The 17,485-nt window shown below is 43.0% G+C and overlaps 1 protein-coding gene across 3 annotated transcripts in view; it reads left to right on the top strand.

Moving 5' to 3' along the window:
• The window catches only part of map3k2.L (mitogen-activated protein kinase kinase kinase 2 L homeolog), a 28,742-nt gene extending 14,453 nt beyond the window's left edge, over positions 1-14,289 (top strand). For all 3 annotated transcript variants that reach the window (XM_018235654.2, XM_018235652.2, XM_041575878.1), the window contains 8 exons: positions 734-801; positions 1,738-1,830; positions 1,930-2,136; positions 3,394-3,542; positions 4,454-4,585; positions 5,000-5,129; positions 5,271-5,448; positions 13,417-14,289. In XM_018235654.2, coding sequence (XP_018091143.1) covers positions 734-801; positions 1,738-1,830; positions 1,930-2,136; positions 3,394-3,542; positions 4,454-4,585; positions 5,000-5,129; positions 5,271-5,448; positions 13,417-13,642 — 1,183 coding nt within the window. In that variant the 3' untranslated portion in view covers positions 13,643-14,289. The remainder of the gene's footprint in view (positions 1-733; positions 802-1,737; positions 1,831-1,929; positions 2,137-3,393; positions 3,543-4,453; positions 4,586-4,999; positions 5,130-5,270; positions 5,449-13,416) is intronic.
• Positions 14,290-17,485: the final 3,196 nt, after the last annotated feature.

The raw sequence follows: 17,485 nt of genomic DNA, 5'->3' as shown, positions 1-17,485 counted from the left end.
GATTATATATTTTTTTCCTGATGGATGTTTGTGTTCTGTAGCTTTTTCTTCCCCACATAGTCTGTATAGAGAATTATAAAATAAAGCGTTGACATTCCACTGTTGCCCCAGAGTAGGTATTCCCCTAAATTTAGCACAATCTACAGAAACAGCCTCCTAAGTTTTCTCATAACCCAAACACAGATACCATAAAACTATGCTAGCATATGCTATGCACAATTTAGCAGGAATATCCCCCAACTCATGGCCTGTACAGATAGATCAACAGCAGAGTCTTTTGCCGCACACCACTTACTTTCTTGCTGGGTGCATCCGTATCCCTGGCCGCCTCCACGCCAAATATTACAACGAATGTACAAAGTGGGAAAGAGCACACCAGAATATGTAGGCAATGCCTTAGTTCATTTGCAGATTTATTGAGTGCACCAATAAATCTGCAAATGAACTAAGGCATTGCCTACATATTCTGGTGTGCTCTTTCCCACTTTGTACATTCGCTGTACAGATAGATAACATAAAACTATACCAGAATAATTTCCCTCTACTAAATGAATGGTTGTATGCAGCTATCACTCCATATATTTGCTGGTGCAGTATTAATGTACATGGTTAACATAAGACTTCTCTGTGTGTCTTGGATCCCTCCGCGTGTGTGTCCATAACAAATGAATATTGTAATATTTTACTATGCTGGGTTTTTTTCCCATTTATTTTCTACACTTTGTAATTACAGAGACGGCTATTCAAAATCCCACATGCCTAGAGCTCAGAGCTATCCCGACAATTACCAGGAGTTTTTAGGTATGTCTGCCTGCTCCATTTTGTATTATTTGTTGCCAGTTCTGCAAAATCAGATTTTTATGGAACAAAGTGCACTTCAGAGGAAGCCAAGTTAAATTGCTTTAGTTAATATGTAATAAATAGTTTCTACTGTAGGCTGGAATGTGCTAACAATTTCATTCAGGAAATGATGTAACCTTGTAAAGAAAACTGGGTATGGCACACCTGACTCCTAAGGCTTATGGATCATGATATTTGATTGCCTGGCATTGAGGAAACTGCCTACTACCTTATGTGGATTGCTTCCAACATGCCCTACTTGGTCAAAAACAACCACAACTGTGTTTCTAAATTATAATCATCTGCACAGCACAACCCAGCAGCATTTTGCATTCTCTTCAGTGGTACCCTGCCAGGTAGCCAGTGTTTTGGTCAGTCCAAACCTTTTGCGTGCCATAGCCCTAAGTGATGGTTTTGCATCACTATTTTTGCAAGAACCAGTATAGAATTATGCAGTATCAAGGTAAATGTACCTGGCTGTGAAATAGTTTTGTGCGTTATGTATAAAAATAATTTAAAATTGCACTAAAATTATCCTCAAAAAATGTGCATATGACACTGAAGATAGAACCTGATAAAATTGCCCCCAGCTTCAAGCTGTAAGCATTAATTATGTTTATTCAAGTACTGCTGTGCACAAGGGGGGGGGGGGGGGGGTGGCCATAATTGAATATTGATTACCAGGGACAAGTTTGGTAACTTCACTCAGAATTGTGTTCAGTTATAGTCTGCTAGTTGCAGTCAGAGTACGTATGTGGTTATACTGTTGTCAAGTTGATTGAGACTCATAGAACAATAATGGCAGTGTTTGAAAAAAATTAGCTTCCCTATGTGTTTTGTGGCAGGCCAATGGTGATGTATTTCCATTTGTATTAATAGACCTTTTTCTTTCTTTAGAATATGACATTCCAGTGTTTGAGAAATTTGGGAAAGGTGGGACCTACCCACGACAGTACCATGTGTCTTATCATCATCAGGATTACAATGATGGTAAGTGACAGGAAGGTAAAATATGTTAACATGTTGAATTAACACTTCTGTTCATATCTCTTTCTAACAGCAGCCTGTTTTGTGGTCTTTTTGCCTTAGGGCGTAAAACCTTTCCAAGGGCCAGAAGAACTCAGGGTAACAGCTTCCGGTCGCCCATCAGTTTCAGCCCTACTGAACACTCGCTAAGCACTAGCAGCGGCAGCAGTGTGTTCACCCCAGAATATGAAGACAACCGTCTGAGGAGAAGGGGAAGTGACATAGACAATCCAACCCTGTCTGTGATGGATATCAGCCCACCCAGTAGATGTAAGTAATCACTGTTTTTTTATAATAATGTCTTTAAGATATTTAATCATTTGTGAGGTCCCACAACATACTCACCCAACAGGTTACTCCTCTACTGACCTGCTCTTCTCTCATTACCTCCTCACATGCTAGCATTCAAGACTTTGTAAAGGCTGTATCCTCCTCTGCAATTCTCTCCCACAGTCTATCTGATTTTCTCCCAACCTTTCTGCTTTTAAAAGATCTCTTATAGGAGACATGTACCGTAATTCTGTACATTGTTGAAATACATTATATATTTATAAACATTGACGGTAGCACTATATTTGGGATGTACTTTTTGTTTAAAACTGAGCTGAGGAAAAGGAATAGCAGTGTGCGTTATAACAGAGAAGGGAAAGATAAACCTGGAAGTGTGGATTTTGCAGTTAGCAGAATATGGGAAGGAAAGCAGAATAGTAAAATAGCAAATAGTGAAGAAAATAAAGGAGAATGAAGGGCTACTAAAATAAGATGAAAAACGAATGATGTCTAATGGTGTGAAGATCAGGACCTGAGAGAGTACTGCCTGTCAATCAGTGGTATGACTATTTCCTGTTGAAGAATGAGGTGACATGCCCAACCCTCCTTTCAGCCTAGCCTGCGAAGAGAGAGGATCTCTCTGCTGCTCACATATAATGATATTTTTTTTGGATGTAAAATGTTTTTTTTTGTTTTTTTGCAGTACTGCACATCTTTATTTGGGGGCAATATCATACTAATAGATGGGTATGATGCAAAATGTCTCCTTTAAAACACACTTATTTAGAGAAGCCTACCCTCGCTAAGTTATCAAATTGTACCAAATGCAATACCATATGCTACATTTCTTGCCTTGCTTATTTTGATCTTGCCCTACCCCACACCTTGTGTCTCATTCCCTTCGTCTTTTAGATTGTAATTGTACAGGACCTTCCTCACCTTTAGTACTGGTATTGGTCGTTATGTATGTAACTCTGTATGTTCTATGTATGTAATTCATGGGGGTTCTTTGTATAAACACATTTATTTTACAAAAAAAATACGTAGCAGCAGCAGCTTAAGTCAGTCTTGAACTGTCAACAGGAACAGTTGGTTGTACCACACTAAAATAGTTAGGCTCACAGAGCATGTTAGTTATTCATAATTCATTTGAATTGTTTAGCAAACCGTTTGCAGTATGAGATATGGAAAAAACTATAGTTAGCCTGCAAAATGTTGCTATTCTTGTTTATAGTATTTTAATATCCATTTTTACAGCTCCCCGTGCACCATCTAACTGGAGGCTTGGAAAGCTGCTGGGCCAGGGTGCTTTTGGCAGAGTTTATCTGTGCTACGATGCAGATACTGGTCGAGAATTGGCTGTTAAACAAGTGCAGTTTGACCCTGACAGTCCGGAAACGAGTAAGGTAAAGAATTACCTTAAAGAGACAGTACCTGCAAACATTAATTATGTGTGGGAAACCATGTACTAGGCAGAAGTCCACAACTTTTTTTTTTTTTTACCACATTCAATTGTAAAAAGAGTTGGGGAGCATCACAAGCATGAAAAAACTCCCGGGGGTGCCAAGTAAGAGCTGTGATTGGCTATTTGGTAGCCCCTTTGTGGACAGACAGTCTAAAGGAGGCTCTGTTTGGCAATCCGTCTGGTTTTATGCAACCAAATCTTGCCTCCAAGCCAGGAACTCAAAAATAAGCAATTGCTTTGAGACCACTGGGAGTAACATCCAAGGAGTTGGTGAGCAACATGTTGCTCGAGCCACTGGTTGGGAATAACTGGCATAAGAAATCATTAGGTAATGTAGGTGCTAAATTTCTCAAATGCAGTTGACAGTAGCAACCAATCAGCAATTAGTTTTGAACAGTAAGTGAAGCTCTGATTGGTTGATTTGGGAAACTTCTTTCTGCATGTGGGTGTGTGTGCACAGTAGAGAGAAAAGCTAAATTTTAACAAAAAAAGTTGGCTTTTTTGTTGAACTGTGCATGCGTCAGCCCAGAGGTATTGGGAAAAAAAGAAGCGAACAAGAGGATCGCTCCATGTTACTTGTGGAAAAGTACCCTGGGTCTCTGCAGTTTTCTTCTACTGAGCACTGGTACAAGGTTTCAGGCAAGTGAGAGGCTTTCCTTCTTCGTTAAGCTTTATTTGCCAGTTTAATATTTGTCTGGCATTAATATATTTGGTAGCACTGGTTATCCTGCACAGTATTGTTCTTCTTTTTAGCTTGCAAGTTGAGCTCTATCTGTGTTATAGCCAAATTGCATTCTGTTAAAGGCCTGCCATAAAAAAAGAAAAAAAAAACTACGTTTGCCTGAATTTCAGGAAGTGAATGCACTGGAGTGTGAAATTCAGCTGCTGAAAAATCTTTTGCATGAAAGAATTGTACAGTATTACGGTTGTCTGAGAGATACGCAGGAGAAGACTCTGTCCATATTCATGGAATACATGCCAGGGGTAAGATAAGCATACTTGTATAACCCAGTCATTCAGACCATCTGCTTACTGTATCCAGGTGACTTAAAGCCAAAGTTAAATTAAGACTATTAAGTTGGACAGGATGACCTGCTGACTAAGCTGTACGATTTGGTTCATGAACAGTTGGTATATTTATTGCTGTGTGTCCGAGTTCTATGGAGCAGTTAGCTGCCACTCATTTCCAAGGAAATACTACTTAAATCGCGCAAGAAGCACGAGCAATTATCGCTTTTTGGATATACATCTAGAACTAGCATTTTACTAAAGCATTAATTCAAGATGGGAGGCCACTGGACATAGTAATGTACTTATTTGTGTATGATCACAGCTGCATAATAAATCTGCTTTGTGGTGTTAAAGTGAATTGTAATTCTCACTTTCTGTTGTGAATAGGGATCTATAAAGGACCAGCTTAAAGCTTATGGAGCACTTACCGAATCTGTGACGCGGAAATATACAAGGCAGATCCTGGAGGGTGTTCATTATTTGCACAGTAACATGATTGTACACCGGGATATTAAAGGTTGGTTCTGGGGCCAGGGAATCTTCTTGAGGCTGACACTAGAAGGTTGTGTAGTAGCAAATCCTTACAGAGCCTGCAGTCTAAATGAGTGGAAGCAAAACAGTCTTTAATTGACTTATATGAAACATGTTTCTCTAACAGGAGCCAATATCCTTCGCAACTCTTCAGGCAATGTCAAGCTGGGAGACTTTGGTGCCAGTAAGAGGCTGCAGACTATCTGTCTCTCTGGCACTGGGATGAAATCCGTCACTGGGACCCCTTACTGGATGAGCCCAGAAGTCATCAGTGGAGAAGGTTATGGTCGAAAAGCTGATATCTGGTAGGTTCATAGAGCAAAATGATACACAGGAAAAAATACCGCTGCAACACCTCTTTGTTGCAAAAAGCGAAAACTTAAATTTATTAGGTCAAACAATCAACGTTCAGGCTTACTCTTGCCCTTTCTCGAGCCTGTTTGGTGATGCAATGTACAAACTATTTAACCCTCTTGTGTGGGAGTGTACCACACCAGAACCCGCCCCTTAGCACACATACATCAGTGTAACAAGTGTGAGGAGTCCATTTGTATTAAATAGTCTCTTAGTTCATTAAAGTCCATTGCTTCATTTTTTTTAGCGATGTGATAGTCCATTATTCATTGTGTCCTGGATAGACATAATGCATACCCTTCTCAATACACAAATATATAGTGTTAAAAAAAGGATAATTAAAACAATGGTACCTTTTCCTCGGATTGTTACTGTACGTTTCAGATATACCTTCCCCAGTGCAGTCTGGGATCTGAAACCATTTCTTAGTTATACTGCGAACTTTCAAAAGAAAATGAATATAAACAATGACATATTAAACAATTTACTTACTAAAGGTTGTTTATTTACCATAGAACAACAGGGTATTTACCTTAGATGAAAGAAATAGGCGTATACTCTTTAAGACCTTTTGGCCAAAGTGTATCTAATTTGTTAATCCAAAAGATTTCCCTTTTTCTAAGAGCCTTCAGTTGATCACATCCCTTTCTCAGCAAAATCCAAGTTGGCTAGGTGTGTGTCTGGCAGTGTGAAAATGTGCCGGTATAGTAAGTTCCAAGTTATCACATGTTATAATTGATTTATGTTTTGAAATTCTGTCTTTAACCATTTGTCTCTCCCACATATTCAAGTCTACATGGGCATTTTATCAAATAAACCACATATGTGGACTCATAGGTGGAAAACTTTTCCCAGTATGGGGATGTGTAAAAGTATTGCCCTTAGTCACATTGTCACATTGGGCACATCTAAACAGGGAATCGTCCCTGGTTTAATTTCAGCTAAAAGCTGTTGCCTAGATTTCTTTTGTGGGCCAATGTCTGCTCACCAGGGTATCTCTTATAGTTTTACCCCTTCTGTAGGTTATCATAGGGGGAGATAGAAAGACTTCCATGTCTGGGGCAAACTTTTGTAATACATGCCAGTGTTTGCGTAAAATAGTAGCAATGTGTGTACTGGCAGATGTGTATTGGTTCACAAACACTAGTCTTTTAGATTCCTTTTGTGTTTGTTTTACATCAATTAAGGCTTGCAGTGGCATATTTTTAATATGTTCACTACTTTCAGCAAGAACCTCCGGTAGGTAACCCCTCTTTTTGAAGTGTGTTAGCATTTCAGCAGCTCTTAGGGGATACACAGTGGGATTAAAGACAATCCTCTTAATCCGTGCAAGTTTTTGGCAAGGATTTTTAAGGGCTGGTGGATGAAAACTACTGTGATGTAAAAGTATGTTACGATCCGTGGGTTTCTTGTACAAATTAGTCTCTAGTTGACTATTTTTATAGAGATTTTGAGGTCAAGAATTGACACATGCTCCTTATCATATATGAGTATATTGGATTGTGGGCACCACTTTGTTCAACCATCTGTGAAATTGTAATAAAGTATCACACGTGCCCCTCCAAATCAAGAACACGTCCGTAGTAGCGATGATAAGAAATACAGTTGGTTATGAACAGATGGTTTGGATATACATATTGCTCCTCAAAACTTGCCATATATAAGTTGGCATAGGTAGGTGCCACGGCACAAGTTTTCACTTTTTGCAACAAAGAGGTGCTGCAGCTTTATTTTTTCCTGTATCTATGCAAGGGTTTCCGGACTGCTTTGCACCCAACCTACAAGGTTAAGTAAGGTGGTTGAAGCACATACAATATTGTCTATCATAGAACAAAATGGGTTCTAACCCCAAAATAATTTATACAAAGTTACACAGAGTGGTTATCTGAGTACTTTTGCAAGTTGCATTCATTTTCTAATGGTTTCTGAGATGTTAGCAGTTTAAGTTTTATACTGCTAGGCAGGCTTTCAGCTCAACAGGTGCCTTTGAAGGCCCAGAAAGTAGGTAACCCTAAATATGCACTTTTCTCCTTGTCGGCTTGGGGAACACAGGAGACAGTGGGTATAGCTAATGCCACTAGGAGGCAGGACACAACAGAATAAGTAATGTGACTCCTCCTCCGCTGGCTATACCCTCAGCAGTAGGCGGAGCCGGAATCAGTTTTTGTTGTGTCCTAAGGAGGTTAGGACTATCTCTCTTATCTCTCTATACAACACCTTCTACACTGGAGAGTCTAAGTCACCTGCACTGAGCTGTGTGTCCTTCTGACTTCTCCCATCGTGGATTCTGTCCCTGGCGTCACTAAGGCTAACTGCAGCCCTGACCATCCAGCCTAATCGACTTCTTCCTGCAGAAGGACTGTCGGCTGGCCAGGAGACAAGGAAGAGATCTGTGCCCTGGGGTAGGTGAGTACTCTCCCCCCCCTCCCCACCCCTTCGGGTGTCCCATTTGCCATCAGCAGCCCCCACAAGGCTTATGCTGTACCTGGCTCTGGTGATTTCCACAAGAAAATAGGGCACTGGCTACACAGGGTGCTTCTATCCACACAGCCCCTGATTAGCCCTTTCCCTCCCTCAGCCACACTCCCCTATCCTTCGGCAGAGCGTGTCTGATACTTTAACACGCCAGCCATTGTTTCAGGCAGGCATAGTGCGCATTGAGGCAGCGCTTGCTTCACAGCAGCGCCTCCCTCACTCCCCTCTGATTCGCGCACTTTTTCTCGCGCGTGCTTCACGGGCCGTGACGTCACTTCCGGTCCTTCTCCCCGCACTGCGAGACAAGTGCTTCGGAGCGCATTCTCTCCCAGACCTTCCTGCTACACGGGGGACACAGGCTTCAGTGGGCTCTCCCTCACTGCGTACCTGCCACCAGCGCTACCCTGTGGCTCTCTCCCTGGCTATCCAACAGCAGGGGCATCCACAGCAAGTATTACATTATACTTTGACTTGTAGGGGGCAACATGTCTGAGGGTGCCAGTGAGGGCATTTTCTCCAGGGGATCCACTGCCTCTGTAAGATACCTGGCCTGCGCCAAATGCCGCAAAAAGCTGCCAGGGGGACATAAGGAGCCCTTCTGTACTAAATGTAAACCTGCGGCACAGGTTTCTGATTCCCCAAGTCCTGCTTCCCCCCAGGTGGACCAGGCTTCCCAAAGGGCCTCCCCTCCAAACCAGTCAGAGGCTGCAGCCTCAGGGCCACAGGCCATTCCAGATTGGGCCTCCCATCTTGCCACGGGGATTCCGAAATTGGCCCTTTCCCTGGACAAGCTCCTTTCCCGCTTGGACAATCCTAAACAAAGGGTCCCAAAGCGCAGAGCCCCTTCTCCCTCAGACGAGGAAAGCGGCAGCAATTCCCCAGGTTTCTCCTCACCTCCACCAGAACCTGACGGGGATTTCTCCCTTTCTGACGGTGAGCTGTCTCACACCTCAGATCAACCAGAGGACGAATCTCCAAAATTCTCCAAGCTTCTGTCATTGAAACGCTCCACCTACAGGAGACCGAAGAGAACCCCAAGGCTGCCAAAGCCCTTTTCAAAAGAAACAGTAGATCCTCGCCTACCTTCCCAGCTCATTCCCAACTTGAACAGATTATTCAACAGGAATGGGACAAACCTGAGAGGCGGTTCCAGCCAAACCGCAGATTCCTCAAACTGTACCCCTTTCCATCAGATTCGACTGACAAGTGGTCCTCTCCACCATCAGTGGACGCTCCTGTCTCACGTCTATCCAAAAATACAGCTCTACCAGTTCCTGACGCATCTTCTTTTAAAGATCATATGGACAAGAAATTAGAAGGCTTACTTCGCTCCCAATTTTCAGCATCGGGTACTTCCCTCCGACCAGTGCTAGCCACACCTTGGGTTAGCAGGGCTATTCAGTCCTGGTCTGACACTCTACTTCAGGGAATTTCTTTGGGAGCCCCACGCCACCAGCTAGCGCAATGGGCATCCCAGATAAAAGAGGCGAATGATTACATCTGTGAAGCTTCCCTAGACGCAGCACAAATGGGCAGAACCTCCGCCCTGTCTGTTGCGGCATGCAGATGCCTCTGGTTAAAATTGTGGACAGCAGACCTTTCTTCAATGAAGTCTCTTACCTCACTTCCATTCAAAGGAAAGCTTCCATTCGGCCCCGACCTTGACAAGATCATCAGTCAAGCGACCGGAGGCAAAAGCACATTACTTCCACAACCAAAGCCTCGCTTGCCTTTTCGCCGAGGAAGGTCCTTTTGTCCCTCCCAAAACAAGGGCAATAGGTCATCTCCTCCACGACACACTCCTTACAATAGAGGGAGGTTCGGGGGCAAGCCCAGATCCTCCTGGCAGAATCGCAAACCCTCTTCCAGACCTGCAGACAAATGGTCCTCTGCATGACGGGGTCTCTCCCCCCGTCTCCCCAGGTACCTCTAGGCGGAAGGCTTCAACGCTTTGCGGATACCTGGCTCTCAATTACTCAGGATTCTTGGATACACGAGGTAGTGTCACAAGGCTACCATCTCGAATCTTCCTCACGGCCCCCTCAAAGGTTCTTTATGTCAAGACTCCCTCGGGAACAAGACAAGCAAAAGGCCTTTCGTCTGGTGATTTCGAACCTCCTTCAAACAGAAGTGATCTCACCAGTTCCCATAGGGGAAAGATTCAAGGGTTACTATTCAAACCTATTCGTCGTCCCCAAGAAAGACGGGTCCGTACGACCCATTCTAGACCTAAAGGGCCTCAACAGGTTCATCCGACCTCGAAGATTCAAGATGGAATCCCTCAGGTCCATCATAGCAGCCATGACCGAGGGCCAATTCCTGACATCCCTCGATGTCAAAGATGCCTACCTGCACGTTCCAATTTTCCCTCCCCATCGGAAATACTTATGATTTGCCTTCTAAAACCTACACTACCAATTCACAGCCCTCCCCTTCGGACTCACCTCAGCCCCTCGAGTCTTCACGAAGATCATGGCGGCTGCCACAGCCCTGATCCGAAACGAGGGAATATCCATTACTCCCTACCTCGACAACCTGTTGATCAAAGCTCCTTCCTTCTCGGCAGCACAACACTGCCTACAGATCTCCATCTCCAAGCTTCAAGAGCTCGGATGGTGCATCAACCGGGAGAAGTCGTCCCTGGTTCCCAGTCAATCCATGATTTTCCTGGGAATGCAGTTCAACACCAGGACCAAACAAGTCTCCCTCCCACAAGACAAGATTGTGAGAATCCAGGCCCTAGTGAATACGCTGCTGGTCAAACCAACCCACTCAGCCAGACACTGCATGAAAGTCCTAGGGGTCATGGTATCAATCATAGAAGCCGTCCCCTTTGCCCAACATCACCTCAGGGAGTTGCAGTGGAACATCCTTACTGCCTGGAAACGGAAATCCCTCCTACAGGAGATCCGTCTATCACACAAAACCCAGTCATCTCTTCTTTGGTGGTTAAACCCTCAACACTTGTCCACAGGAAGACATCTGGGAGAACCCCAATGGCGTCTACTAACAACAGACGCGAGCCTGTTCGGACGGGGAGCAGTGCTGGAAGGACGCTCAGCACAAGGCAGGTGGTCCCAGGAGGAACGGACCCTACCCATCAACCTGTTGGAAATCAGAGCCATTCGGTTGGGTCTGACCCACTGGCAACGCGAACTGTCAGGCCAAACAGTAAAGATCCAGTCAGACAACGCCACGGCAGTGGCCTACATCAATCATCAGGGCGGCACAAGAAGCCGAAAAGCCCAGAACGAAGCCAGCCTCATTCTTTAATGGGCAGAGGATCACCATGCCCAACTGTCGGCAATCTACATTCCAGGCCTCCAAAACTGGGAGGCGGACTTCCTCAGTCGTCAGACCCTGGACCCAGGGGAATGGTCGTTAAACGAGGACATCTTCTTAGAGATAACCGATCATTGGGGCACTCCAGAGGTCAATCTCATGGCGACTAGGCAGAATCGAAAGGTACCAACCTTCCTAGCCTGCTACCGGGACCCACTAGCTCTGGAGGCGGACGCCCTCACGGCTCCCTGGAACTTCAGCCTAGCCTACGCCTTCCCTCCACTGCCTCTGATCCCCAGAACGATCAGAAAGCTACAGAGGGAGCACACCACCTTAATCCTAATTGCTCCAAGGTGGCCTCGATGCACATGGTACTCGGACCTCCTCAACCTATCCATAGCGGAACCCAGAACTCTTCCTCTTCGGCCGGATCTGCTCCTACAAGGGCCAATCCGGCACATCTCAGTTTGACTGCGTGGCTCTTGAGACCAAAATCCTGAGGAAGAAAGGTTTCTCGGACACAGTCATACGCACCATGCGGGCAGCCAGAAAACCAGTATCTGCTAAAACCTACCACAGAGTATGGTCCACATACCGAGACTGGTGCCATAGTCACAAGAAGACCTTCGCAGTTTTCTCTGTCCCAGATCTGCTGGAGTTTCTCCAAGACGGCCTAGCCTTGGGCCTCTCCCTCGGTTCTCGAAAGTCCCAGATTTCGGCTCTCTCTGTCCTTTTTCAAAGGAGACTTGCATTCCTACCTGACGTCAAGACTTTTCTCCAGGGGGTGGCTCACCTTGCTCCCCCAGTTCGCCCACCGGCACCTCCATGGGACCTGACGCTGGTGTTGACGGCATTACAGAAACCACCCTTCAAGCCGATGGCTTCTATTCCCCTTCAGTGGCTTACCTGGAAGACCGTTTTTCTCCTAGCAATAGCCTCTGCCAGGCGTGTTTCAGAACTCACCGCCTTATCCTGCAAGTCACCTTTTCTCATTTTTCATCACGACGGAGCAGTCCTCCGCACTGTACCCTCCTTCCTACCGAAGGTGGTGTCGGATTTCCACTTAAATCAGGAGATCACCATTCCAACTTTTTGTCCTTCACCCTCCAATCCAAAGGAGGCTGCACTGCACACTCTTGACCCTGTCAGAGCCCTCAAATTCTACCTACACAGAGTTCAGGACTTCCGTCAATCGGATGCACTGTTCGTTCTCCCTTCGGGACCTCGAAAGGGTTTACCAGCGGCCAAATCTTCTGTCTCCAGATGGATCAAGCAAGCCATACAAAGAGCCTACACGGCACAAGGTCGAGTTCCTCCTGTCAAGGTCAAGGCTCACTCCACTAGAGGGATGAGCATGTCTTGTGCTTTCAGAAACCAGGCATCGGCTGATCAGCTATGCAAAGCGGCCACGTGGTCTTCCATCCACTCTTTCACAAAATTTTATCACTTTGATACTTTTGCGGCATCTGACGCACGCTTCGGCAGGAGAGTTCTCCAAGCCGCCGTGGCTACTTCCTCATAGGGCCTATCCTTCCCGCCCTGAGGATAGGGGACAGCTTTGGTACGTCCCCACTGTCTCATGTGTCCCCCAAGCCGACAAGGAGAAAAGGAGATTTTGTGTGTACTCACCGTTAAATCTCTTTCTCTTCAGTCGCTTGGGGGACACAGGACTTCCCTTCCCGGATGGAGGCCCTTCTCTGTCCGTCAGACATGTTACTGCCCGTTGTCAATATGTTCAAGTTACAAGTTACAAGTTATTAGTTGTTATTCTCTACTTAGTACTACTTTGGTACAAACTGATTCCGGCTCCGCCTACTGCTGAGGGTATAGCCAGCGGAGGAGGAGTCACATTTCTTATTCTGTTGTGTCCTGCCTCCTAGTGGCATTAGCTATACCCACTGTCTCCTGTGTCCCCCAAGCGACTGAAGAGAAAGAGATTTAACGGTGAGTACACACAAAATCTCCTTTTTATGCACTTCTCATTTTCACTTAACACTCCTGTTGCTTCCTCTTGGTTAAGTAATAAGCCTTGTATTCACAGTCTAAAAATTTTTTTGTATAATTGCTTACAAAAGAACTAGGTAACTTTTTTAACCATTTGTCCCATCTGTTATGGGACACATTGTTTGTTATTTATTTTATTTTTTATTTTTCTATGGTAGGAGCGTGGGATGCACCGTTGTTGAAATGTTGACTGAGAAGCCACCATGGGCTGAATTTGAAGCCATGGCTGCAATCTTTAAAATTGCCACACAGCCCACCAACCCGCAGCTGCCGGCACATGTTTCAGAGCATTGTCGGGATTTCCTCAAAAGAATTTTCGTAGAAGCCAAATTGAGACCCTCCGCAGAGGAACTCTTGCGGCACACGTTTGCTCAGTATCACTAACGGCTTCCCTTGATTCAGCTCTTCCGTTGCTGCTTTCCTTTACTTCCAAAGGTGATGGCACTTTATTCAAACAGCAGAATGACAAGAGAGGTCTGTGCAATTCTCTCGATATCTTCCCCTATCCCCTTCTGGAAGAGCTGAATAGACTTGGTTTAGTTGTCGGTTTAGGATGAGTACTACATTTGGAACTTTATACAAGGTACTGACTCTCCCAGACAAAGCACTTTATTGCATTTTCATTATTGGATGAATAGATGGTAGTGAAGGATGTCTATCTACACAAGGCAGCTCCATTTATCTCCAAGCACCTGGTTTGGTCGATGCTGGGAGAACAGAACTGTTGGTTTTTTTTTTTGGTTTTTTTTTGTAAATCAAATTTTCAGTCTGACCTTCTTGAGTTATGACCCTAAACCTCTCATGAGTGATCTGGAATCCTTGTGCTACATGACCTGATGTTCAAGAAAACAAGTCAAGAAAAACCTGGGCCTCAGGACTCTAAAAACCCTCTTAAAGTTTTATACCCAAAATTCAGCTAAATGTACAGTATGAAGCACGTTGGCACTCAAACAAAAAGAATTGTTTCTAAACTGTAGCATTTTTGTTACTCTGTCAGAGTTAATGATACATAAAAAGAGTATGATGATGAATTATAATACTAAGGAATTACTGTAGGGAACAAATTTGTCTGATTCACAGATTACTGTAGGGAACAAATATGTGTGTATATGAGAAATAAACTTGAATCATATATGTATATATATATATATGTATATATATATATATATATATATATATATATATATATATATATATATATATATATATATATATATATATATATATATATATATTATAGCCTTGACTGTAGGAATGGTACTTCACTAGTTCTCCCGTGGTACAAGCAGAGTATTCTTCACATTGCATTCTATGTACGGTTTCTCTTGTTTTGTTTTTTTAGGGATGTGTAGTCGGTGCATAAATCCTTCAGACTCCTTAGTTTATGGTACCTCCGACTCCTCCGTTTATGGTACCTCCAACTCTTCAGTTTATGGTACCTCCGACTCTGATTTTAATGGAACAGTAATACTAAAAACCGAAAGTGTATCAAACGTTGTTTGTTTTAGAAGACTATTATAGTTTATATGAACAAGCTGTTGTGTAGCCATGGGGCAGCCATTCAAGCTGCTGGAAAAAGGAGAAAAGACACAGGTTACATAGCACATAACAGAAAACACCATTGTATTGGAGAAGACGTATCCGTTATGTGCTGTATAACCTGTGCTTTTTCAAATTTTTTCCACCAGCTTGAATGGCTGCCTCCATGGCTACACAGCATCTTGTTTATATAAACTATACTAGTCTTTCTGAAGCAAACACACCAGTTTTACCTGTGCATGCTAACAGGTGTTTTTTTAGTTTTACTGTTCCTTATGTAATTTCCATGTTGATTGAAAGAAGTTAAGTACTCAACATACAAGGCATTTTATCACTGACAAAGCTCAAAAATAGAAACCGCATCACTTGATAATTCAAAAATAAAATCAAAGTTAAACCACTTAAATGAAACATAATTGGAATGCCTAAAACAACTTATATATTTAACCTGGCATATAGCTGTAGAATAGCTGTTAAATACTATCCAAAATTAACTAAAGTATTGTTCCTAGAAACAGAATTGCTTCTGCCATATCCTCCTCCATAGAAGCTCTTAAATCTGATTTAATTATTTTAAGTGCTTGTATGTAAAGTTATTAGGAGTCAGTACTTTTTTTGGAGACTCCAACTCCAGGTACCCGAAATTGCTCCTGACTCCACAGCTCTGTTTTTTTTTTTTTTTGCTCTTGTGAGTTGATTCCTGTTGTAAAATCACTTTTACGGGGGTAAAAATTACTGTTGGTTATGGTAGTTGGAGTATCTATGTTTTTTAATTTTTATTATGGTTAAATATGAGCGTGATGATAAAGGCTGCAAGGATTTTAAATTCTTTGTCCTTAATTTTGTGACAAAAGTCCATATGTAGGTAGATCAGACACTGATATCCCATTATTTGTGATAAGCCAAGTTGAGTGGCTTACCTTATGCTGCCTTTGCTGATATAATTAGCTATAAGATTTCAGTATAGTGGAAGTAGGGAATCCGCGCTCTGCCAATTAGCACCTGATGAATGAATGCATCAATCCTCCCGAACAGATGTACCGAACCAAACAATTGAACTTTCAGTAGGAGAGAGGAGAGCACTCTGACGCAGATTAACTGCTTGTGATTAATATTTATGTAAGCTGCTATACACAACATGTTTTGGGCTGTAATCGCCCTTTCTCAAGTGTCACACTTGAGAAAGGGCGATTACAGCCCGAAACATGTTGTGTATAGCAGCTTAAATAAATATTAATCACAAGCAGTTAATCTGCGTCAGAGTGCTCTCCTCTCTCCTACTGAAAGTTCAAAGATTTCAGTATAGTTGTGCCTGATAGCAGCATTTTTTCAAATTTTTGGACAAAAATATTGTATATTTATTTTTGGCATTTTTTTTCGTTATTTATATTGCCAGGTGGACACCACATTGTCATATGAAGTGGGTAGATTTACAGATATTTGAGGATTATTTGTTGTTTTATTGAGTAAAACCGAATCCATCCTGCATGGTTTGTGATCAAGCTCATTCGTTTCTGTATGTTCTGTTGAACAACAGTCTGCCAACAACCCGGAACTACAGTATGTAAAGATGCAGTATGCTTTGTTTGTTGGGGGAAAATGTTGTAGAGCTTTTCGAATAGATGCTGATTTATCTAGTCAAACATCAGTTTTGTCTGCCTCGCAGATGATGCATCTCTTCTGTCAAAGCTTTTGTTTGTAGTGCAACTATAACAGCTTTTGCCATGTCTGAAGTCTTAAAAACTTAAAATTGAAGTCTCTGGAAAGTCTTTCACCTTGCAATGTGATAGCCTTGAACCATTCTGCCATGGCCAAGTCATGCTTATGTCTTGTAGGACTGGTGCTACATTTTAGCAGTTCTGTTCTCTAGCAGATTCATTAAGGGAGAAAATTGGCTTAAAACTGGTTATGTGGACTTTTATCCATTGAGTGTGCAATCCTTATGTTTTTTTTTAGTAGTTAGATTTGGGCTGCTGTTAGTAGAGTGTTTACCAACAGACACAGTTAGATCTCTCATCATTCATCATAGACATATTCCATTCCTTTCAAGGAGTACAGTCATCCAAAAAATGTTCACTTGTATACGAGCAGGCAATTCTAAGTTAATTAGGACCAAACAGTGAATGCTGGTATGCAAGTAAAATGATAGTGACTGTAAACCTCACAGAGGCTCTGTTATATCTTTATGCACTCAGCCAATGGGATCCTTGTTTATATAGCTTGCTATGTGAAAGAGGTGCAGGTGTATCAACAGACCAGGAAGCTCCTATTTTACTTAAATTTTACCTAAATTATAGATCATTCCAGGTGTTGGACCCCAAATGAAACAAAGGACTATGGCTATGCATGTGTATGGCCACTTGCCTGGTAACCCATGAGCTAGTTGGTAAGTTAATGTAGATAAATGGGTATTGCATGTTTGTCACCTTGACCTGCTTTTAGCATTGCTTGTGTTTAATTTTGCCTCTCATAAGCATCCAATCAGCACACTTCTCTGCTGGCAATGAGCTTCTTACTTCCAAACATGGCATCATATACAGCTACCGCCATGTGGAGCCTACCAAGCGTGCCAAAATATTGCATGTCTCATGAGCACTTATGATGTTTTTTCTTCAATGTAAATATCAACATAACAGTAAAGTTTGCAGACTTCTGATTTTGGTAGCGATGTTGGCAGGACTTGGGGAA

Source organism: Xenopus laevis, chromosome 9_10L (genome assembly GCF_017654675.1).
Source record: "Xenopus laevis strain J_2021 chromosome 9_10L, Xenopus_laevis_v10.1, whole genome shotgun sequence".
NCBI classification, from domain to species: Eukaryota; Metazoa; Chordata; class Amphibia; order Anura; family Pipidae; genus Xenopus; species Xenopus laevis.
This window is presented reverse-complemented; position numbering and strand designations above follow the sequence as displayed.